We start from the raw sequence: 21121 nt of genomic DNA, 5'->3' as shown, positions 1-21121 counted from the left end.
GCCGCGGGTAAGCTGACAAATAATGAGGGTCTATTGTGGCATAGAAACAAAGGGTATTTCGATTGTGTTAACAAACCCGCTGATGCACAGAAATGAGTACTGATTTTGCGCTTTAGCAAGTAATGTCGATGTGCTGTGAGCCCTGTTGGAAATGTGTTGTTGGCGCATAATTATTCAGAATAGCACCACTTAACAATCAAGGGAGATATGTTGTTTGCACTTAGCTACCAGCTATCAATTATTTAAAAGCACTTACTTACCTAAACCAGTTAATAAATTCTGTCTGTCCAAGTTAGGCTAATTTGTAGTTAAGGTACTGCTGTACTGCTAGCTGCTCATCGACACGTTAACTATCTAGGTAACTTGGTGTTTTCTTCACATGGGCTGATAATCCACGAATTGCGTATATAAGATATTGCATGGTAACACTGCCTCTTGCCATACATGTAAATCTTTCTATGCCTATTATGGTCTGTTTAAAGTAGACAGACAGCATGTGACATGTTGTGTCTGTATGTGTCGCGTCTTCCCCACGGTCCAAGATCCACTCTACCTGCATCCGAGCCGAGGTAGACCCACCCAAACCGAGCTTAATCGGTCTTTAATTCAAGATGTTAAGTAGGACTCCCCTTTATTAATAATTTGGACGAGTCGACAATCGGATTATACACAATAATGGCTATTACACTCGCAGATCAGGTCTCAGTTGACCAAGTTGGCGACGGCGAATATGTCTCCAGGCACAATCCTATTCGGATGGGCAACGCTGCCCACATCGCCTACGGAGGTTGCACCGCGGGCGTAGCCGTCAACGCTGCATGCCAAACAGCACCTCCTACAATGTCGCTTTACTCAGTTCTGGGTCACTTTCACGGCCCGGCTTCAACAGAAAAGAAACTGTACTGCACCGTCACCAGCACCAGGGACACCCGGACATTCGCGACGCGTAGAGTACAGGTCAAGCAACAGCAGGCCAATGGCGAGTTTCGCGTCTGCATGGAGGTCTTGGCGGATTTTCACATCAATGAGGCGTCCGACTTTGAGTATTCCGAAGCGACATGCTCAAAATGGCCGCGGGCGGAGGATTGTCCAAACTTGAAGACACTGGTCAAGGACCTTCTGGATAAGGGCAGCATCACCGAGGATCAAGGCAAGACTTTTACCGAGGTCTTCGCTGCAAACGCCGACTTTTTCGAGACGAGATACTGCATAGATGGTGTCTCGGCCCAGAACCTAGCGGGCGCCGCGAAAACAACCATCACAACACAAGACGACTGCTCCATTACCGAAAAGGTCTCCGCGGAATGGCAGCGCGCTTGCGGACCACTCGAGTCGCCAATCGACAACATGAGCGCGCTGGCATTCTTAATGGACGGCGGACTGTCATTTCTACCGCTGACGCATGGCCACATGTGGTTCGACGACACCGCCGCCTGTTCGACGCTGGACTTTGCGCTACGCATTTTTGTGCCCGAGATCAAGATGAATAAGTGGTCTCTCAAGGAGCGCAAGACGTCGAGGGGCGGAGGGAATAGAACTTATTCGGAGGGCAAGTTATTTGACAAGCATGGCAATTTAATCGCGTCGAATACCCAGCAGTCTATTATGAGATTGAGGAAGGGTGCTGTAGTGCCAAAGCTCTAAGTGTGTACCGTTGCGGACAGAGGAATGTAATATAATTGAAGATAGAATTGATAGGAAATAAATGAGAACCGTACATCATCCATCCAACAAGCCATCGTTCATCATCATATCATCTTTCTCTCTCTTCTTTTCTCATATATATATAAGGCTTAAAAAAATTGCAAACTTCAGTCCTTCCAATTCATTGAAACAATTTTGCAAATGTCCTCCGTCATGCACCCCGGGTGTTGTCGTAGTATACAGCACATCGCCAGCAACACTCCATTCCACCATGGCGCTCACAAGACGAACCTGAAACGATCATCAATGTCATTGTGGACGTCATGCTTCAAGAAACGCAGCACATTCCGCATCTGGATCTCCTCTTTGGTGATTTGCTTCCCAGGAGTGATCATGGAGTCAATTGTATTGTCAACTTGGGTGTCAACATCCATGTGACCATCATGCTGCTCAAGGACTGGACTGTGGTCAATCGCTTGGCCATTCCGTTCCTCTTGGTCTATCATAGCGGGCTGTTCTGGGGCTTGAACTTCGCTTTTGTTAAGCGGGACACCAGCCACTTCCATGGGGCTCTGCTGAACCACTTCCTCCTTCATTCGGGAGTTTTCGCGAGTCTGTAGCACGAGGCGCCTCTCAAAATCGCTATCATTGTCTGAAACCAGTACAGTACTTTCTCTAGAAAAGCCAGACTGTTCTTCTGCTGTAGAAGAGGAATGGGAAATCGGGGAACGATCGTCAGTGGTCTCGATGCCTGAAAAGACAGCAGTGGGCTCAGCGATATAGTCGCCATCTATGAAAGGCTCGATTAGTAACTTGCAATCGAGGCTCAATTGGGTAGAACTTACTCGCTGCTTGGTCGCGACCCGCTATGAAGTTATGGACGTACTCTTGAAACATGACGCCTCTGTCGTTGCGATGATAGGTCTGGAGCTTAGAGACATGAAGCCAACAATACTGGCAGCCTTCGAATTCTGGGTCAGTGAGGTACATCGCAGGGTATCTTGATTGAGAGGCCTTGGAGCCTCCAGGTCAGTAGGATTCGGCCCACTCGAGAACCCCGCTGGCCGTTTCGTACTCATAGCATCGTGGGGTGTCTCGAAGGTCTTTGACTAGAGGTGTGTCCTTGATAGAGATGTTTGTTTCCTGGAACCCAGCTTGGCTGAGAGATCCCGTCCGTGGAAGTATCACAACAGCGTACTGGTGGCTACCCCAGGATGTCTTATATATCTCGCCAGGCTGAGGGTTGACTGGTGAGATGCTGGTGCGACTGGACTTTCGAGTATTGTTCGGCCTATCCTCATCTGTGTCTTCCACTAGAACTGCGCGGGTCCTTCTGCGTCTTTGTGGTACGCATACCTCGTCATATGAGAACATTCCAATGGCGAGTTTGTTGTTCTTTTCAGCATCTTTATCGCTGCAATTAATCACACGACGGCCGAACTTGGCAATCGCCATTTGGATACTTGTCTCGGCCCCGTCCGGGTTGTGTTCCTGGGCCCGAAGATGCTTTATGGCGCCGAGGAAAGGATACGCGGTGTGAAATTCCAGCTGGTGCTCTTCGCAGTTCACGATGTACCAGTAATCGCCACATTTGTCGATTACATACTTCTTAGCTGCATGGCCATCCTGGTATACTTCACTGAACTCTATCGTCCTATTTGTCAAGGGCCCTGAGGGGATCGGTCGTTTGGCTCGTCTCTTCCTCTTGGAAGACTTGGGTCTGGGGGTCATCTGTAGGTTTCTGGTGTGTGACCTTGGGGACCCCATAGTTAAGTGTTGATTCTCGTTTGTATAATTGCCCGGATTGCATGCTCTGTCAGAAACAGGAGGTATATTTGGAGTTGAAAGGGCTGCGGGTGTTGGTTGTTGAAGGTCGGATACTATAAGGATATAGTCTAAGGTCATTGTGCTGTCTGCAGGCTGACCTTCCTCCTCAACTTGGTCACCCGCAGAAGGGTCACCCGAAGTTGGAAGATCTGCGATGGGAGAGAATTCCAAGTCTGTTGTGATGTCTGCAGATTGGCCTTCGTTCTCAGGTTGGCCTTCCACAGGAGCAGGCGGCGACTGTTGGGTAGCAAGCCACTCAGTGAATACCCTCTTACATAGAGTAGTACCGAGTATGTTCAGGTGAGCCCGCAACCCATCTGCTTGCTCTCGTTCGATCCGATTCTGATAGTCATTCTCTTCCTGCCGTACAGTCGTACCTCGAACTTTGAGTTGTTGCATACGCTCCACGGCAAGAAGAAGAGTATCGCAGTTAGGGTGGACGCCAACTAGGTCACTGCCACCCATCAAGGCTGATCCGTCTCTGGTAAACGCACAGCTCGCTTCGCGAACCTTTTCATTTGCCTCTTTGAGCTCGGTTTCGTACGCATCCCTTGGAGATAGCGTTTTTTGGACGCGCGATCCCTGGCTTTGATGGTATTGCCGAAGTGGTTCAACCTTCTCGGAAGGTCGGGGATAGTCACACATGGTTCTTCTAGTATAAACCTGGTGAAAAAAACTTATTAGCTTTGTAACTTGAACGAATACGCATCGTCATAAACATACATCCGTTTTTGAAGGTAGAATGAGTTGTCCCGAGGGTTACGTCTCTGTTGACGGCTGAGTTTGGCGGAAGAGAGAAGGGAGAAGTGAACAGAGGACGTCGACCCCTGGCGTTGACTGTTGGCGTTGACTGTTGGCGTTGACTCCTGGCATTGACTCTTGACGTCGACCCTCTGCGTCGACCGCCCACGCCAGCTGCCCATGCCAGACTAACACCAGTCTGGCATACAATACTGTGCACTTAATACTGTAGACTTGACACACAATTCCATGCACTCTATACTATAAACTATTGCCATATGTCAATTGCCATATATAAAACACTGGGACTAAGATACTACGCTAGGTACACACCTCGTCGCCTTACCAGAGAGAAATAGGTTACATATGATAGTCAACTGGCTAAGCTAGCCTTATGACTATAACCTTGCCATGTAGGATAACCTCCGCCACGGTCATAATGTTTTAGTATAGCATATTTAAACTGTCTGTTAACAACTATGTCAACATATATTTAATAGACCATCCTATGGCTATTATGTCTTCTGCATCGACTTGGGCCTGTACCCACGGAGTTCCACGGCGCTACAATTAAAATGTCCACGGACAAAAATGTTCCCACTATTTAAATATTGCTCTTGTTTTCTCGGTCCACTTCATACCCCATAGTATTTGGCTTACTGTTCGAGAACCAATCAGCAGTACAAGACCTAGGCTTGAAGAGTTTAGGACTTGATGAGACTGAATTATATAAAGCGCGTTGAATCATAAACAGCTGATTCCACAATGTTCAAGCATCCCAACATCCCTCTACTTCTCGGCGCACCGATATCTCACATCTATGTCTCAACCCATCCCAAAGCACGAAAACCCCGGGTGGCCTATCGATGGGGGACACCGCGCCTGGCTATCAACATTTGGAGCCTGGTGGGCCATGTTTATCACCTTTGGCTGGGTCAATTCCCTAGGCGTTTTCCAGTCCTACTACGAACAAAACCTTCTCCAAAATTACTCGTCATCAGAGATTGCATGGATAGCTTCTGTCCAGCAGTGTTTGACATACAGCGCGGGCATCCTACTCGGCAAGGTGTTTGATGACTACGGACCTCGATGGCTTCTCATCATTGGCGGTTTCGCGCAGGTCTTTGGTCTCATGATGACTTCCATCTCGACAGAGTACTATCAGGTTTTCCTATCGCAGGCAATCTGTAGCGCTCTAGGTGCTAGCGCCGTCATGTACGGTACCGTCGGGTCGCTGGCTACATGGTGGAAGGCTAGGAGGGCGACGGCGTACGGTATCGCCATCTCCGGATCATCTATTGGCGGAGTCATATTTCCCATCATGGTCAATAGACTGATGCCGCGCGTTGGATTCGGATGGACGATGCGGGCGGTCGCTTTTATAATCCTGGTCGGGGCTCTCATTGCGATAGCGACTATCCGATCCAATAGAAGCCACGCCCCGACATTGTTCAAGATAGCATCATACTGCACGCCATTGAGAGAAATGACATTTGCGCTTCTCTGTCTTGCGATGGCCGTGTTTGGCTTTGGGCTATTTCTTCCCTTCAATTTCATTCCCCTAGAGGGCCAAGCATTGGGTATGTCCATGGAACTGTCTATTTACTCCATCGTTATTCTCAATGCGGCGAGCGTCTTCGGGCGCATCATCCCTGGGTTCCTGGCCGACAAGTTTGGCCGTTTCAACATGATGATGGTCTGCACAACTATGTCGGCCATCCTGACCCTGGCCGTGTGGCTCCCCGGAAGATCCAACGCGGCATCACTGTGTTTCTCGGCATTCTTCGGATTTTTCTCTGGATGCTACATCTCATTGACGCCAGCCCTGGTTGTAGAAGTGTCGCCGCCATCTGAGATTGGACATCGCACTGGCATGCTATACTTTTGTATTTCCATTGGTGTGTTGGCGGGCAGTCCTATTGCCGGTGCACTTGTTGAAGCTAACGGTGGTGACTACACGTATCTCAAGATATTTGCCGGTATTACCATGCTTTCTGGGGCTGTGTTGATCGGCGTCGTGCGCTTTTACATAAACTATTCGGCGAAGAAGGATGTGGCTGTATTGGATGATGGCTTAGTGGACAAGGAATAAAGACAGTCTCCATCCTGCGAGCGCTATGGGGCATCTGATAATAGAAAAGCCATTGGGAAGATCAGCTTTAAAGCGATCGTTTGGATAGAGTTGGAGGAAGAGACACAACGAACAGCAATCTAGTCATAATTACAAAGGCTCTCTGACACGGTATCTAGACCGGTCCGTCGCAGCTTAGGAGCTTGGCTAAGTACATTTAAGTAACTCTTTAATTACACATGATATACATACATAACGTCAGCTTAAGATCCGGTATTAAATGTATTCAGTACGCATCTTGATGTAGGAACTATTTGAGATGCACTTGCTCTTTACTAGGGCTGGACGAGCCAGGATCGCATTCAAACATTTGAACCATCATGTTGGTACAACTCTGACCACCAAGTCAGGCTAGCCAAGTGCTTAGTCCACATAGTGGGTTTCTTCTTTCGCTAACATGGTGAAGTGCGCCCCTGATCTCTTTTCTTCCTCACAACTCACTCAAAGTCTTATCTTGGCCGGCAGAACACTACGACCGGCTGATTGACCGCTAGAATGGATCCGAATTGGAGTTATACAGAAGCATATTACATTTGCCCCCATGGGAAATTCGCGAACGCATGGCACATCTTCCTGAATCAGAGTACGATAGAGTCTGGTCAATCATCAAGAGAGAGAAAGATGTCCAAGAGCTCGAGGAAGCAATCGCAGGCCGAGACCTAGTCCAACTGGCCTTGACTAACCCATCCGAGATTATAGAAAACACACAGTTGAAGTATACTCTGCTTGGCAGAACCATCCACTACGCCGACGAGGCCAGAATGGTGACACGCATCACCGACGACGTTGCAGGGAATGGCGAGATCTTGATTAGCAAAATGGCAAACTTTGATCGCCATGCTAGCCCTTTCGGTCTCGATGCATGGAAGTTAGTTTACTGCGACGTATGTTATTTCGACGGGGACAGCGCTGTACTGCAAAACATCTACGAAGCGCGCCTTCGAGAAGAGGAGCTGCAAACCCCTGCCGAGAGAGCCAGAGAGTTGGTGCGTTGTGATAAACTGAAACAGGCCCGAATGAACGCCAAATGGATGATTCCTGCAATCGAACGCGATTTAGCAGAGGAACAAGCTCCGACGTATCTGATACAAGAGGAGAGTCCTCAAGCTGAGTCAAAAGACAAAGAGATTATAGAAAGACTCTTGGCACAGCAATCTTACAAGCAAGTCCTACAAAGACTCTGGAAACAGGTATCGCCTGCGCCGCCATCCTGGGTCCAAAACATCATTGATACTCAGGAGCAATGGGGGTTTGTCTATTACGTGTCCAGAGAGGTCATCGAGAAGCATGGCCATTACTGGAAGTCATTTTGGGGCCGGATCAACAACACTGGCCCGCCAAATAGGGTTTCCTATGCCACCATTCACTGTCAAAGCAGCGACAACTGGAGGAGTTTGAGAATGCTTGCAAGTGAGAACTGGCCTCTATTTCAACCTGATGAGACTTTGGCCGAAGATGACGACCTTCGAAAGTAAGTTTAAGATGATCGCGTTGAGGACTTCAAGCATTCTAATTGTGCAATAGACACTTCAAAGAATACATCCAGAATAACCGATCACAGACTAAAGATGGCAAAAAGAAGAAAAAGAGAAAGAGGAAGAACAAGGATGGAAATGACGACGTCTTGTCTCCTGGAATCCTACAGAACACTTTTATCGTTGTTCCTGATGAAATGATTTCTGGTAGTCGCAACCGCGAGGAACGCGACTTGATTGATCCTTGCTGGGTTTGGGCATATGACGCGGATTGGGACAGTTCAGAAGAGGAAACGGTCGTCGACGGAGAGAAGTACCAAGGCCGTGTCAAGGTGGCCAAGTGGTCACTCGAAGCATGGTTATATGCCGCTCGCTGGGAGGGAGTCAATTTCAAAGACATGTGGCTCAAGGCCCAACAGCACCCGGAAAAGTTCTGGATCTGTTACACAAAGAGACTGGAAGAGTGGGATCATGAGCCGTATATCTGATCTCGGACAATGACTATAATCCAGTAAGAGTCCAAGCTTTATAAAATTATACCTGAAAGTCTACAACGAAGCAATTGCGCTTAGAAACGATGCAAGAAGATGGACGCGTCGGAATTTATCAACATGATTTCGGCCCATCTTGAGCCGGAATCAAGTAGCGGAATCTCTCGGCCGAACATGTAGCGGATTCATTTCCGTTTCCGAAGCCCGCGTCTTGCCCCGCACCTCGGCCTTGGTCTCCAACGCAATCGGTTTGCGGCGGCTTCATAAGCAGTATACAAAGTAAAACAATTGACGTCTCTGTAACTCATTACTGTTGTTTCTATTCACTCACTTCTTTGTAATTTGATCAAAATGTCGTGGCTATCTATTCCCTCAGAATCTCACTTCTCCATCGCCAACATCCCGTTCGGCATCATCTCTACATCCTCCAACCCAACTCCCAGACCTGCCGTCGCCATTGGAGATCATGTTCTAGACCTGCAAGCCTTTGCAAAGGGAGATGGATTCTCTGGTAGCCCAGATGCTCAAAAGCATGCTGACGTCTTCTCTCAATCTTCGTTGAACGCCTTTGCAGCTCTTGGACGTCCTGTTCATCGCGTTGTCAGAAGCTATCTCCAGGATATCTTTGCAAAGGACACCAAATATGCCCAAATTCTCAAGGACAACCAAAAGCTCCAAGAAACAGCTCTTCTCAAGAGTTCAGATGTGAAGAACCATGTTCCCCTCAACATTGGAGACTACACCGACTTCTATGTCGGAAAGCATCACGCCTTCAACGTCGGCTGTCTTTTCCGTGGTCCCGATAACGCGCTGCAACCAAACTACACACATCTTCCTGTCGCGTACCACGGAAGAGCAAGCAGTGTTGTCATCTCTGGAACACCAATCCGCCGTCCATGGGGTCAAATCCTCCGTCCGGGCAACAAGGTTCCTGATCTTGCACCTTCCGAGAAGTTGGATATTGAGCTTGAGATGGGCATGTTCATCTGTCGCGAGAACGCTTTGGGTGAACCCATTCCTATCAGCGAAGCAGAGGACTATATCTTCGGCTATGTCCTTCTGAACGATTGGAGTGCGCGTGATGTCCAGGCCTGGGAGTACGTGCCTCTTGGACCTTTTACCGCCAAGAATCTGGGTTCTAGTATTAGTGCCTGGGTTGTCCTCGCAGATGCTCTAGACGGCGCAAAGGCAGCTGGTATCAAGAACGACAGCGAGATTCTACCCTACCTAAAGGAGAACAAGGAGAAGAACGTTTTGGACATTGACTTGGAAGTGGAGATTATTAGTAAGTTTATTTACCTTATTTGCGGATACACTAGCTAACACACTGCAGCGGCGGATGGAAACAAGCAAATCCTAAGCAAGACTAGCTCCAGAAACCTTCTCTGGTCATGGCCCCAAATGATTGCTCACCACACCATCACCGGCTGCAATCTGCGTCCTGGTGATTTCCTGGGCTCTGGTACCATCTCTGGCCCAGACTCTGGTACCGAGGGAAGTTTGTTAGAACAGACAAAGGGCGGCAAGGTTGCCATCAAACTCAACAACGGTGAAGAGCGCAAGTTTATCCAAAATGGCGACACACTCGTGCTTAGAGGGTCCTATGGCAGTGGCGATGCTAAGGTTGGCTTTGGTGAGGTTTCTGGAACTATCCTCGAGCCTCTTCCATTATTCAAGTAAAATTATGGTTTAAGCAACGTTGACAGAAGAAATGGTTTGAAATAGAGTCTATTTACAACTATTAATTACTACTACTAGGCTCTGAGGTTGTCTGGTGTATCAGGCTGATTCTGATAGTGAGCCTTTACAACAGCAGGATGATCCTTCAGGTTCTCGGCAATTCTTTGCACTGTCGGAAAAGCAGAAAGGTCAACACCAAATCTGTCCGCGTTCCACAAAGCGGGCATCAAACAAACATCAGCCATTGTAAGTTCATCGCCAACAGAACATTTCCCAGCAGTATCCTTGGCAATTTCCTCGTAAGCTCTCAGACCGTCAGTCATTAGTTGACAATTCCACTCCTCCGCGTTTCCTCCAAGTTCTCTCACACGACGCATGATGCGAAGGTTTGTAACGGGTTGAACATCTGTACAGATGATGTCGACGAGAGTTCGCACACTCGCCCGAGCTTCGAGGTCTGACAGTGGAGGAAGAAGGGGATGCTCAGGGTGCTTTTCTTCAAGGTACTCCAAAGCCGCCACCGACTGGCCGATGCGGAATGGCTTTGAACCAGAAGTGGGAGGGATGAGAACGGGGACGGATCGTGAAGGGTTGAGAGCTTTGTGTGTATCTGAGATTTGCTCGTTCTTCAAAAGGTTGACAGGTGTGAGATCATATTTGATGCTCTTGACGTTCATGGCAATCCGAAGACGGGCTGAACATGATGATCTGAAGTATGTGTAGAGAATGTAATTGGTGCCTGACATGTTGATCAATGGTATTAGATTGTGTAGAATTCACTTGTAAATGCTTTGGTTTAGAAGCTGCGGAGAGGCCCAGATGACATTATATTCCTGAGCAGCCGCGCCCTTCTTATGTCACAGACCGGCCATTTTGTATGTAGGTACATGTATACATCATTCCTTTACCAAGACGTCTATTACCCGCTGCTAGCCCGCCACTGCCGAGCATCAATTATGTCACATGTCTTGATTCCGCGGGAGTGTTCCGACAAAATGCGGGGGAAATGTCAGAGTATGTGGAAGGTGTAAGCCAGTCTTGGCTGATGAGTGCATACGATAAGGTTAGCATCGGGTAGGACATTGGACCAATTGGGTTCGTGAAAATGGAAAGATATATTATTATGTTCTAATCATAAGACGTAGAATGAGAAAAGAATGAGTTACACTAAACTAGGCCGAGCACTTATATAAACGTTAAGTGGGAGTACGTATCTTGCTCTAGTCAGAATCACAGTAAGCGATTGAAGTCAAGTGATTGAAGTCCAAAGATCCTGATTGTCAGACATGTGAAACTTCTTGAAAGCAAACATTGGCTTGGTTCAGTCTGGAGAGACTTCACGCCAAGGCAGACGAGCCAGTGTGCCATAACCGTGGCCTAATTACCATTTACCTACTCTCTGAATATAGTCCTTCTCTAGGATGACATGTCCAAGAGAACCAGAGACACCAACATAATCCTTGCCCCCTTGGGTCTAAGAGGTACTGATAGTCTTGTTCCCTGAAGAAGGCACTCTATGCGTGATCTAGGAAACATCTGGGGTGCCATTCACGCTCTAAAGGTTATATTGCCCTACATACGCACTTGCAGCAACTCATCAGTCCGTTTAATATATTGCCATTGTATAGAGCTTGTTGGGAATTATTGATAACCTTGTGCTAGACGTGGCCAAGAGTCTAACCGTCAAGACTCTAGGTATCGTCGAAGACTTGACCACGGCTGTTGTCGAGGCCCTGGATCAGCTTACCATCATCTGGATCATCGTCAAGCTATACAATATTGTCGCAGGTGATGAGCTGAGTATTATAGACCTGATCCTTCTCGTGACCGTCGCCCTGGTCGCTCTGTTGTACATGGTGGCCACTGGAACTACACCCATATAGCTATCGCAACTGGCCATGCTTTATTCATCATCATATTATTAAAGTTTTATCTTTGATACTTTAGCGGTAGGCGGGAGTCTCAACTCTACCAGCGCAACATCGCTTACATCTGTACAACTCCTCCTTCCATCATCTGATATCACATCATAATTTTCCCACTGCGATGCTTCTCTTGTACTGTGTCGTGCAGAAAACGACGTCGACGCTTCCTCGTCGTATTTTCTGTAATTATGTCGAAGTGTATCAATACCAAACTTTGATGGCCTTCGGTATCTCTCTTCATTCTTTCTTTCGAAACTCGGCTTTTCTGATTGATTTCGTGATCCAAAGTATGGTCGTAGTGATGGTAAACAGGCGACTACAAGGCCCATGTTGACATCCAGGGCGCTCCAGAGTACTATAACAGGGTTAGCTAGGATCTTAGTTTCGGCGATTTGAGAGTCTTACCAATAGCGCTCAATGATATCGATGAGTCGGCCCCTGCTTTGAAGATCATGACGAATCGAACAAGGCTTACCGCCATGTTGACAGTGCCAAGCAAAAATGTGAAGTAGATGCCAAGTCTCAGTGCTCTCTTGACTTGCAATGCTGGTACAATGAGCCAAGGAAGAATAAAAACTACCACATTGTTAGTCACTGTATTGGGAAGACCGGTTCAACATACCCAGTATATCTCCAAGAAACGATAGGGCCCAGCCCACATTGAAATTGACTGCATAAGTCCAAGCTTGACATGTCATATCGGCATCCAAATCCCTGCAACCAAATCAGCTTCATGATATTGGCGATATGATAAAGGAAGCAGCTTACCAATGCCGTGGGAGGGGAAGGCAGATGCAAAGAATGAGGAGAATAGTCGTTATATAACTGATGGCTATAAACCATATTGTCGCCCATAGAAATCTGCGTCTCTTGACCATAAACTCTGGGAATGCCTGCAAGTAGACCGAAAGGAGAACAGCCTTGCATAGGTAGAGTGTCGTGTAAAATGGGAAATTGGAAGCGAAGAGCAGCTAGAACCACCACATTGTCAACCCAGAAATCTTGGAATATGCCAATGACCTCTTACCTTTAATATCAGGCGAAGTTGTCTCCCGTTGCCATTATATCCTTGAAGGGTTGAGTGCACTTTCGGATCGAAGGCATTGAGGGCTGCGAATGCAGGGGTAAAAGCTGCAGAAATGACACCAGATATGCATGCTACCACCATGAACTTGTCGCTGAGAAGGAGTCGTCGCTTTTGTATTCGAAGGCGAAGGTTGAGACGAGCTGCGACGAGGGCTACTGCTACAACGACGAGGATTTCGGAGACCTATTCGGGGTTCAGCTTCAATTGACCAAATGGAAAAAAATAAAGTTAATGATTACAAAAATGTCTTCAGCTCCTGGAGTTCGCATTGCGTTATGTTAGAATGGAAAGCCTGATACGTCTCCCATCCCGGCTCAGCATCTGATTTTTATCGTTTCACGCTGATGGAGGGTACGCACCGGAGAAATGTCTGCCACACGCAACTAAAAAGAGCGGCCAAAGCTCTAATATAAACCTGTCAAGCTAACAAGCCGCATCGGTCCCGAGTCGACTTAAGCTTTGGCCCTGGCATCGTTATCCCTTGGAGGCGCTCTTGGCTACATACCGACGATGGCGCTAGGTTAGAAACGTCATGGAACTGAGACATATTTGACAACGAAAGCGGTAAAGATTGAGGACCCTTCGACATTCCTGGGACATGACAAGTCTAGGCTGTCTTGGCATAAGGCCGAACCTGCTTTGCCAGCCGCATGTCATGGAACTAGACTCTCGTGCGGATACAGGAGTCATGCAAGATCTGATCTGGGTACTCTTACTTTTTCTTCACATCGATATCACAATTGAACCATTGATTGCTCATAAATCCATATTTATTGCTGTTCTAGGTTCGCATCCTTTCTATCCTTCCCAATATTCATGACCAAGACTACGCATGCTTACCAATGCAGTCATTGCACATGGTTGCCCCGGACTGCTCAACGACATTTCTACAGCCACAATTGCAGCGACATGCCGGGTTAGCTTGCTGTCCCTCGTCCTGTTTGGGAAGACGCAGGTTGGAACATGACGCCATGGGCGCAGAGTTGTTACAAGAGGGAGAAGGGGTCTCCACGCCAGACGATTTGGAGTCGTTAGGTTGACACATGGTTTTGAAAGATGTTGAGTTGGATTGGTTTGGTTATCGGTTTCTTTTGATGGGTTTGGATTGTAAGAGTAACTTGGTATTGTGGTTATATCGAGGGATTGCCGCCAGTTTATATACGTGGATTTCTACCCAGCATCGATTCATTTGTTAAGTGCATCAGCTTTTCATCTCCATGAACATGATGCCTTCTCACTACCAATAGTAACTTTTATCAACCGTTGACTCAAAATTCAGTGTATTTTATTCAGTAGCTATCTAATCATTCCAGTTGACACCGAAACTCCTTCTCTTTATCACACCGCTTTGGACACTTCCACTACGCTTAAGCCACCTTCACTAACCGGTCTATCAGTAACTGCTAGTTTAAAAGCTATCCATCATCACGACCATGGCTACACAAGTTATACGGAATTCATTGGGTGGTATGTAGTGCAGTGATCGCAACGTCCATAGCTCGCTGATCGAACAATCGTTCTACAACCGCAGTAGCACCAACATCGAGCGACTGGGGGCTTCCTAGGGGCCCAGGTGGAATTAGAGGATTTCTCAAAGATCTGAGCAGGAGCAGTATTATCAGATTGACACATGGCGTTTCGCAGCAATGTAAAATAATCTGTGAGGTTTTAGGAACTGTTAGGCAAGCGGCTAGGATATACTGGATTGTATGAAATAGGGTGTTTTGTTGTTGTAGGCTTTAGTACATGTTGAAGGTTTGAGAAATATAAATAGAGTAGAAACCTCGTATTTATACCTAGTAGAATATGCCACTTGGTATATGGCGTACCCCTTTTCTCTCTATGACATATTAAATTTCCAGTGCCTATCGACTTTTGAATATGATTGGAACTTCATAAACATTAGGGATTGTCAGGATCATATCTATTGCTTTTTATTGTTATTGTATACCAAACTTATGATACCTGATATGAAGTATGATTTAGTGGCACACTACATAGTCAAAAAATATCTTAGAGAGCAACAACCACAACTGTAGGTGGTATATTATTTATGGTCAAAAGTTTCTATTAATCATGTGACTATCAATCGTCGTTGAGAGAATATTGTCATTGCATTGTTGATACCAAAGAAGGTCCAATTCCACCAACTATGCCTGTGTGACACCACTCGTATTCCAGATCAGGTCTTGATAGACCTATATACGATGGTACCTGAAACAGTGGTTACAAAGATAAAGGTTCGGTGTTTGACATACAACCCTGCATCCACAAAAACATGTGCATATGTGGAACACAACTTCCCTCATATCAACAGGAGTGGGGGAAGACGTGGTCTGGTTGAGATCAGACATGATTGCAGGGCTTTGTCGGAAATTGAATTCAATCTTTGTTTTTACTGTAAGTGACCTTTCGAGGTTCAAGTTCTCTGTTGATTGCTTGGTGCTACTGTATGCTTTTGGTGTCGGTTTGTGCGAGCCTTGTTCTTATAGTTGTAGACACATGGTGACATCATGCGTTTAGTCAACTATTCCATTTTACTTAATCTGTTCTTCGTATATTCACTGCCGGATTGTGCTAATGATAAGAACTGTATCAATTGCGATTCCCAGTTGTGGTCATAGTCCACCTGGAAAACGAATGGTGAATTCTGAGGCAATCGATTGTTACAACATTCATCGGAAGGCCGGTCCACCATACGGCTTTTTTTTCACTGTATAAATAGACAGTATAAGATAAGTTACAAATAACCATATTATGTAACGACACCGCTTCATAGCAATAACGACTTGTATAACGAAGAACGGAGACTTTGCTGACTGTTGAGTGTTAACTTACCCTGCATAAGCTACGCGTAAATGTCCCAAGATGGCTTAGCTGCGTCAGCATGAAGCGACCTTATCAGGCCAAGCATCAGTACCGCCTCAAACCCACTTCACCTTGCACTTTCTACACCTCGAAGCCCTTACAGCATGGTTGTTGCAGCTGATGATAACCCTGGAAAAGGAAAGTCAAAGGGGAAACAATACACCCGCAGCCGAACAGGGTGTCTGACATGTAGACAGCGTCACCAGAAATGTGATGAGACACGTCCCGTCTGGTCAGTAATTTACGCGCTGTCACATACGCTTCTGTCATTGCCTCTATTGACTATCATACAGTGGTAACTGCTTGCTAGTTCAACGCCAATGCGAATATCCCACTGCAGTCCTGCCGCTCCGAGAGCGCAGGAAGAAATTCCTCCCGGGCGAGCAGCAGCCATGGACCAATGCGGTAACAATTTCCAGGGCTATTGGGCCTGGTACATCTGTTGCGACCCGACCAATAAGCATGGCTTACAGATCTGACGCTCTGTTTCACTACTGTAAGCTCTCCAGGATCACCGCATCTGCCAAGTTACTCAATAATCTCGTTTAGTTTATGACCTAGAAGACCCGTTTGATGTTGCTCCCAAAGAGAGGCGTCAGAGCTTGTAGGGCACCCTAACCATGCTATTTTGTTGATAACTAAGTGCTGACGTATTAGGCTATCATCCACTATGCATAGCAGCGATACACTGCGCAACACTATGCTTATAGCTGGACTGCATTTTGCCTGGAACACAGGCCAGCTACAGTCCTTTGAACCTACTTTTCTATTTCACAAGATTGAGGCTATGAATAGCGTGAATAAGTTTCTTCGGAACTCGCGTATGAAGTACGCCGTTTGTGTTAGGAATATTGCGACTTTGTGCTTCACAGAGGTAAGTCTACCTGTATTCGTCATGAACGTTATCTAACATTTCTAGTGTGCGATGGGAAACATTATCGCTAGTGAGACACATTTGGATGGTCTGATGAGGTTTATGGACCTTCACAGACCACCCCACAAGGCACCACTAGCAGAGTCTGATCTAGATGACGAGTTGGCGAATCGATACGTCCTATTGTAAGTGAACATTTTACCACCCGATCCATAGCTAACGGCGCTTCACAGCTCATACAACTTTATTCACGGCTTCAAAAGCAGAGTAGAAGACGTTCTTATCAACGGCAGTGTCACAAAGACAAGCCAGACGCCATCGCCCGCTCTTGTGGAAAAGCTCATGCACGAATGGCACAAACACGAAGTACAAGGTCTCGACATTAGACTAAAGTCGTTGAAGATGATTCCGTTCTTCTTTTCCGAACTGCCCCCAAATACAAAGTTTGTTGATATCGATGGCACAGCCACGGCGGAATGTCTGGCTACGTTGACTGCCACTGCTCAGCTCAGGACGCAGGGGATGGACTTTGATGACCAGCAAATGATATGGCAGGAAGGTGCCGCAACTCGACTTATGCTGGCCTTTGTTGGCTCGCATATTGAATCCATATCGACCGGTGGCAGGAAAGGATCAGTACCGAATGGTTCTCGGATGGCTTCATCATGGTCTGGAATGGCTGCAGCAACAGGTCTGTATCTCCATACGATTCTCCGCTTCTGGAACGCCGGTGAACCAATAGAGCCGCGTCTTCATCGCCGTGTTTTGTTAGTCTTACAACAAGACTTGGAGCGCAGTCGACGAACGTCTCGTCCTCTTAACGATCTTTGGTTCTGGAAGGCCTTTGTTGGTGCGATGACTGTTGAAAGGCAAGTTGCTTCTCCTGCTAGAGGTGTATTGAATGAGATGAAGTGGATATACGAAAGCTTTGTTAGGGAGTGGGGCATTATGATTGGGACCACGACGTGGGAGCAAGCAAGAGCAGCGTTGTCTAGAATTGTGTGGCCTGAGGTGTTCCACTCTGAGGGTATGGCACAAGAGTTGTGGTATAGATGTGTTTCATGATACTGAGCTTTACATCATATTTCCGCCACTTGAGAGTGTTTGGAGACTATCATGTCGCGTACCACCTGCCAACCAATACTCTGCTGATGAAAGCCATCATACTCTGGTCCTATGACAGAGCACCACTTGTTCAAAAACCAGGGGGTAGCCTCCCAACTCTTCATATCCCAAGGTGGATAACTATCTCTCGTCCTTTCCGCTTTCCCAGACCCCAGCCTCCACGTTACCAACCCACCTCTCTCATAAACATCAAGTTTGAGTTCCCAGGCGTTGAACATGTGTGGTAAGGCTGCGGATAACATGATGGCGCGTTCACGTAAGAATGGGAGAGGGATCAAATCCAGGCTGATATGATGCGGTATGAGAATCTGCGCCATGGTAGGCCGCAAGTGTATAGGGATACTGGTGTTGTTAAAGGTGGAGAGGAAGTCTGAGCCTCTTTGCATGAGGGTTGAGTGATCAAGAATGGCGGCGATGTTGGGTTGATGGAATGGTGAGAAATTCTCTGCGCCGCAGTTTGCGACAAGCTTGGGATCAAAGCCTAGTGATGTTGCGTTGGCGAGGCATGATCCGAAGAAGGCTGTTGGGAAGAACCGAAGCATGTTGAGATACACATCGGGAAAGTTTGATGATGTTTCGGAATCTGTATCTGAGGATGAGGTATCGTTAAAGGGAACAAGTTCTTGTATGCTCTGAGATTCATCTTCGACGGGTGATGATGATTTGTTGTTTGTATGTCTGTTAGAGCATGTGTCTTTTCGCTTCAGAAGTGGTCTTGGTCGGGTACTATTTCTTGCTTTGGTGATGGCTTCTTTTTTGATATTTCTCTCTTCTTTCTGGCGTTCTCCTAGATTATTCAGGTCAATGATGTTTGATGGGTGAGCGGGGGATATTCGTCAACTCACTGTAAGCCTTTTGAGCCAGTCGGTTCTGCTCTCTTCTAGCAGGGGTCAGAACACGTCGCCTAGTGGAGGGGTATGCTTCATCGTCGCGATCGCCATGCTTGCGAGACGCGCTAACATTGGTCTCTGTCGATTGCATCTTCTGTAGTCTGAATTGAATGGCCAGAGAATAAATGAGGAGGATGATGCTTTGCCACGGATCTTTTGGTGGTTAAATCCGAGACGTATGTGGCGCGGGCTGGCTTACGCATTTTGAACCAATCAGAGGCTGTCTTGGTTGCTGATCCTTGTTGGCTTACTGTTGCTGCGCCAGTCAGCGGTTGAGGCGGTCACCAGTTTCAGAGTGATAATTGTGAGCTACTGGTCTAGAGGGTAAATACTAGGATTAAAAATTATTATAAGTAGAGAGAGTACATACCACTAGAATATCGTACCCAATATCTCATACATTCATCCAGTAACCCATACTTCACATTCACACTACCAAAAATGACCACCAAAACCATCGCAATCGTTGGTGCTACAGGCACTCAAGGCGGTTCAGTAGCCAGGACTTTTCTAAGTCTCCCCAACTGGCATGTCCGCGCTCTCACCCGTCGCTCGACATCTCCCAAAGCTCAGGCTCTCAAAGACTTGGGAGCAGAGATCGTGGAAGCCGACATGGACGATGCCGAATCTTTGGTCAAAGCTTTTAACGGCGTCCATGCCATTTTTGTCAACACAGACTTCTGGATTCCTTACATGGGCGCTCTCTCCGAAGGGAAAGATCAGGCTACCAGTCAAAAAATTGGCTACGATACCGAGGATCGACACGTCAAGAACGCTGCCTATGCTGCATCCAAGACAGGCACTCTCGAGAGATACATCTACTCTGCTCTTGGACCTATGAAAGAGGTCTCAAAGGGCAAGTATTCCCACTGTCATCATTGGGAGACCAAGTCTGCTGCTGTCAAGTACATTGAACAAGACATGCCTGAACTCGCCAAGAAGACTTCATACATCTACCTGGGAGCTTATGCTTCCAACGCCTTCCTGTACCCGAAGAAAGACTCCGAGACAGGCGAGTATTTTCTGGACCTCCCCACTTCCAAGAATCTGCGGATGCCCATCATCGACACCACCAACTCAACAGGCCCCTTTGTCCAAGCCCTAGTTGAAAGTGAGCCCGCTAGAACAAAACTCTTGGCGTATAATAGCTATCTGTCCATGAGCGAAGCAGTTGACACTTGGAGTAAGGTTACAGGGAAGAAGGCCATTATACGCAGTATGACCGAGGAAGAGATGCATCAAAAATCGGGTTTGCCTTACGAGGTTCTGGATGGACCTGCATATTTGGATGAGTATGGATACAGCGAGGGGATTGAAGGAGTCATCACTCCTGAGCAGTTGAAGAAGCCTGTCAAGACGGACAACTTTGAGGAGTATCTTAGGAAACAGGATCCTGAAGCTCTTCTGTCGTTCAAGTATGGGCTTTTTGAGGCTACGCCGACGACGTAAGATACTTTAGCGGTAACGATAATATTTTACTGTAGTTCAATGGCATTTTTGTAGTCATAATGACCTTGTATCGCATATAATCGGAGCATGGAAATACGCAATAGGTTATTGTGAACAGTTGTTGGTATTCTGCCTTGTCTTCTAATCCTTCCACCGTCCCCCGAGTACAACAATTCTTTTGGACTCTGGCCGATGATGGCACTGGTTACTCCCCACCATCCCCCCTTTCTTCTACCGCCGCTCAACCCTCCTTTGAGGGGACACCCGAGTTGCCGCTCTTCAGAGCCTTCAAAGGCCGGCGTCCAACCCGGCCGTCCTGATCCTTTCGGATCCACATGTACTTCTTCTTGAGCCGACCGGTGGCCATGAAGACCTCGGGCATTCCACTAACTTCACCCTTGTTGGCAAGGGGTCCGTCGTGGAATACGCCGCCGGTCGCACGAATCTTGGCTGGGAGCGACTTCCACAAGTCGATAGCACGAGCAATATCAGCCTCGGACATGCCGTGGCGGTTGGGTTCCAGAGGAACGTTCATGGCCTAGAGATAGATGTCAGTGATGGTCAGGGAATGAGTGGGGCTGGATTGTATACCTCAATTTCGGCCAGCTTGGCATGTCTCTCGACATGACTCTCTAATCCGCCGTTGCGGTTGACTATGGTCGCCTTGCAGATGGGACATTCCTTAGAACCGCGGTAGAGACGAAGCTTGATTAGGGGAGACTTTCTGGCACTCTCGGGGGAGGAAGGAGCAGACGAAGATGGAGATGAAGAGGGGGCAATAGGAGAAGAAGGTTGGGGCTTGCGCTTGATTATAATGCGAGCCATTGTGACGATGTTTGCTTATGATGATTGTTGATATCGATTGTTCTGACGATAATAATGGTTCAGATGATAACGATGGCGCTGCGGATGTT

General features: G+C 47.3%; 11 protein-coding genes across 11 annotated transcripts; 7 read left to right on the top strand and 4 right to left on the bottom strand.

Annotated features, from left to right (window-relative positions):
* Nucleotides 1–675: 675 nt before the first annotated feature.
* Nucleotides 676–1690, top strand: FGSG_02848 (uncharacterized protein; the record flags this gene model as incomplete). Its single annotated transcript, XM_011324657.1, has 1 exon — nt 676–1690. One exon carries the CDS (start codon nt 676–678, stop codon nt 1642–1644), a length of 969 nt encoding a protein of 322 aa, XP_011322959.1. The 3' UTR covers nt 1645–1690.
* A 983-nt stretch (nt 1691–2673) lies between these two features.
* FGSG_02849 (uncharacterized protein) lies at nt 2674–3375 on the bottom strand (the record flags this gene model as incomplete). The annotated part of the gene is made up of 2 exons (XM_011324656.1): nt 2674–2880; nt 3001–3375. The coding sequence occupies 2 exons, from the start codon at nt 3373–3375 to the stop codon at nt 2674–2676; spliced, it is 582 nt and encodes a 193-aa protein (XP_011322958.1).
* A 2350-nt stretch (nt 3376–5725) lies between these two features.
* On the top strand, nt 5726–6304 carry FGSG_12566 (uncharacterized protein; the record flags this gene model as incomplete). Its single annotated transcript, XM_011324655.1, has 1 exon — nt 5726–6304. One exon carries the CDS (start codon nt 5726–5728, stop codon nt 6302–6304), a length of 579 nt encoding a protein of 192 aa, XP_011322957.1.
* A 1439-nt stretch (nt 6305–7743) lies between these two features.
* Nucleotides 7744–8306, top strand: FGSG_12565 (uncharacterized protein; the record flags this gene model as incomplete). The annotated part of the gene is made up of 2 exons (XM_011324654.1): nt 7744–7814; nt 7868–8306. 2 exons carry the CDS (start codon nt 7744–7746, stop codon nt 8304–8306), a joined length of 510 nt encoding a protein of 169 aa, XP_011322956.1.
* A 342-nt stretch (nt 8307–8648) lies between these two features.
* Nucleotides 8649–10052, top strand: FGSG_02851 (fumarylacetoacetase). The gene is made up of 2 exons (XM_011324653.1): nt 8649–9594; nt 9643–10052. The coding sequence occupies exons 1-2, from the start codon at nt 8661–8663 to the stop codon at nt 9987–9989; spliced, it is 1281 nt and encodes a 426-aa protein (XP_011322955.1). The 5' UTR covers nt 8649–8660; the 3' UTR covers nt 9990–10052.
* A 7-nt stretch (nt 10053–10059) lies between these two features.
* FGSG_02852 (uncharacterized protein) lies at nt 10060–10764 on the bottom strand. Its single transcript, XM_011324652.1, has one exon. The coding sequence runs from the start codon at nt 10733–10735 to the stop codon at nt 10064–10066; it is 672 nt and encodes a 223-aa protein (XP_011322954.1). The 5' UTR covers nt 10736–10764; the 3' UTR covers nt 10060–10063.
* A 741-nt stretch (nt 10765–11505) lies between these two features.
* Nucleotides 11506–11872, top strand: FGSG_12564 (uncharacterized protein; the record flags this gene model as incomplete). Its single annotated transcript, XM_011324651.1, has 2 exons — nt 11506–11550; nt 11618–11872. 2 exons carry the CDS (start codon nt 11506–11508, stop codon nt 11870–11872), a joined length of 300 nt encoding a protein of 99 aa, XP_011322953.1.
* A 38-nt stretch (nt 11873–11910) lies between these two features.
* On the bottom strand, nt 11911–14046 carry FGSG_02853 (uncharacterized protein; the record flags this gene model as incomplete). The annotated part of the gene is made up of 8 exons (XM_011324650.1): nt 11911–12269; nt 12320–12490; nt 12537–12628; nt 12683–12885; nt 12942–13184; nt 13361–13384; nt 13507–13592; nt 13842–14046. The coding sequence occupies 8 exons, from the start codon at nt 14044–14046 to the stop codon at nt 11911–11913; spliced, it is 1383 nt and encodes a 460-aa protein (XP_011322952.1).
* Nucleotides 14047–15973: 1927 nt separating this feature from the next.
* FGSG_02854 (uncharacterized protein) lies at nt 15974–17808 on the top strand (the record flags this gene model as incomplete). The annotated part of the gene is made up of 5 exons (XM_011324649.1): nt 15974–16101; nt 16163–16365; nt 16580–16743; nt 16789–16928; nt 16977–17808. 5 exons carry the CDS (start codon nt 15974–15976, stop codon nt 17806–17808), a joined length of 1467 nt encoding a protein of 488 aa, XP_011322951.1.
* A 1391-nt stretch (nt 17809–19199) lies between these two features.
* FGSG_02856 (uncharacterized protein) lies at nt 19200–20207 on the top strand (the record flags this gene model as incomplete). The annotated part of the gene is made up of 1 exon (XM_011324648.1): nt 19200–20207. One exon carries the CDS (start codon nt 19200–19202, stop codon nt 20205–20207), a length of 1008 nt encoding a protein of 335 aa, XP_011322950.1.
* A 241-nt stretch (nt 20208–20448) lies between these two features.
* FGSG_02857 (uncharacterized protein) lies at nt 20449–21032 on the bottom strand (the record flags this gene model as incomplete). The annotated part of the gene is made up of 2 exons (XM_011324647.1): nt 20449–20745; nt 20799–21032. 2 exons carry the CDS (start codon nt 21030–21032, stop codon nt 20449–20451), a joined length of 531 nt encoding a protein of 176 aa, XP_011322949.1.
* Between the last annotated feature and the right edge of the window lie 89 nt (nt 21033–21121).

The sequence above is a fragment of the Fusarium graminearum genome, chromosome 2 (assembly GCF_000240135.3).
Source record: "Fusarium graminearum PH-1 chromosome 2, whole genome shotgun sequence".
Lineage (NCBI taxonomy): Eukaryota > Fungi > Ascomycota > Sordariomycetes > Hypocreales > Nectriaceae > Fusarium > Fusarium graminearum.
This window is presented reverse-complemented; position numbering and strand designations above follow the sequence as displayed.

Coding starts and splice junctions, on each gene's coding strand:
- FGSG_02851 (XM_011324653.1), top strand. CDS start 8,661: ATGTCGTGGCTATCTATTCCCTCAGAATCTCACTTCTCCATCGCCAAC. Junction 9,595..9,642: donor CTTGGAAGTGGAGATTATTA/GTAAGTTTATTT, acceptor AACACACTGCAG/CGGCGGATGGAAACAAGCAA.
- FGSG_02852 (XM_011324652.1), bottom strand. CDS start 10,735: ATGTCAGGCACCAATTACATTCTCTACACATACTTCAGATCATCATGT.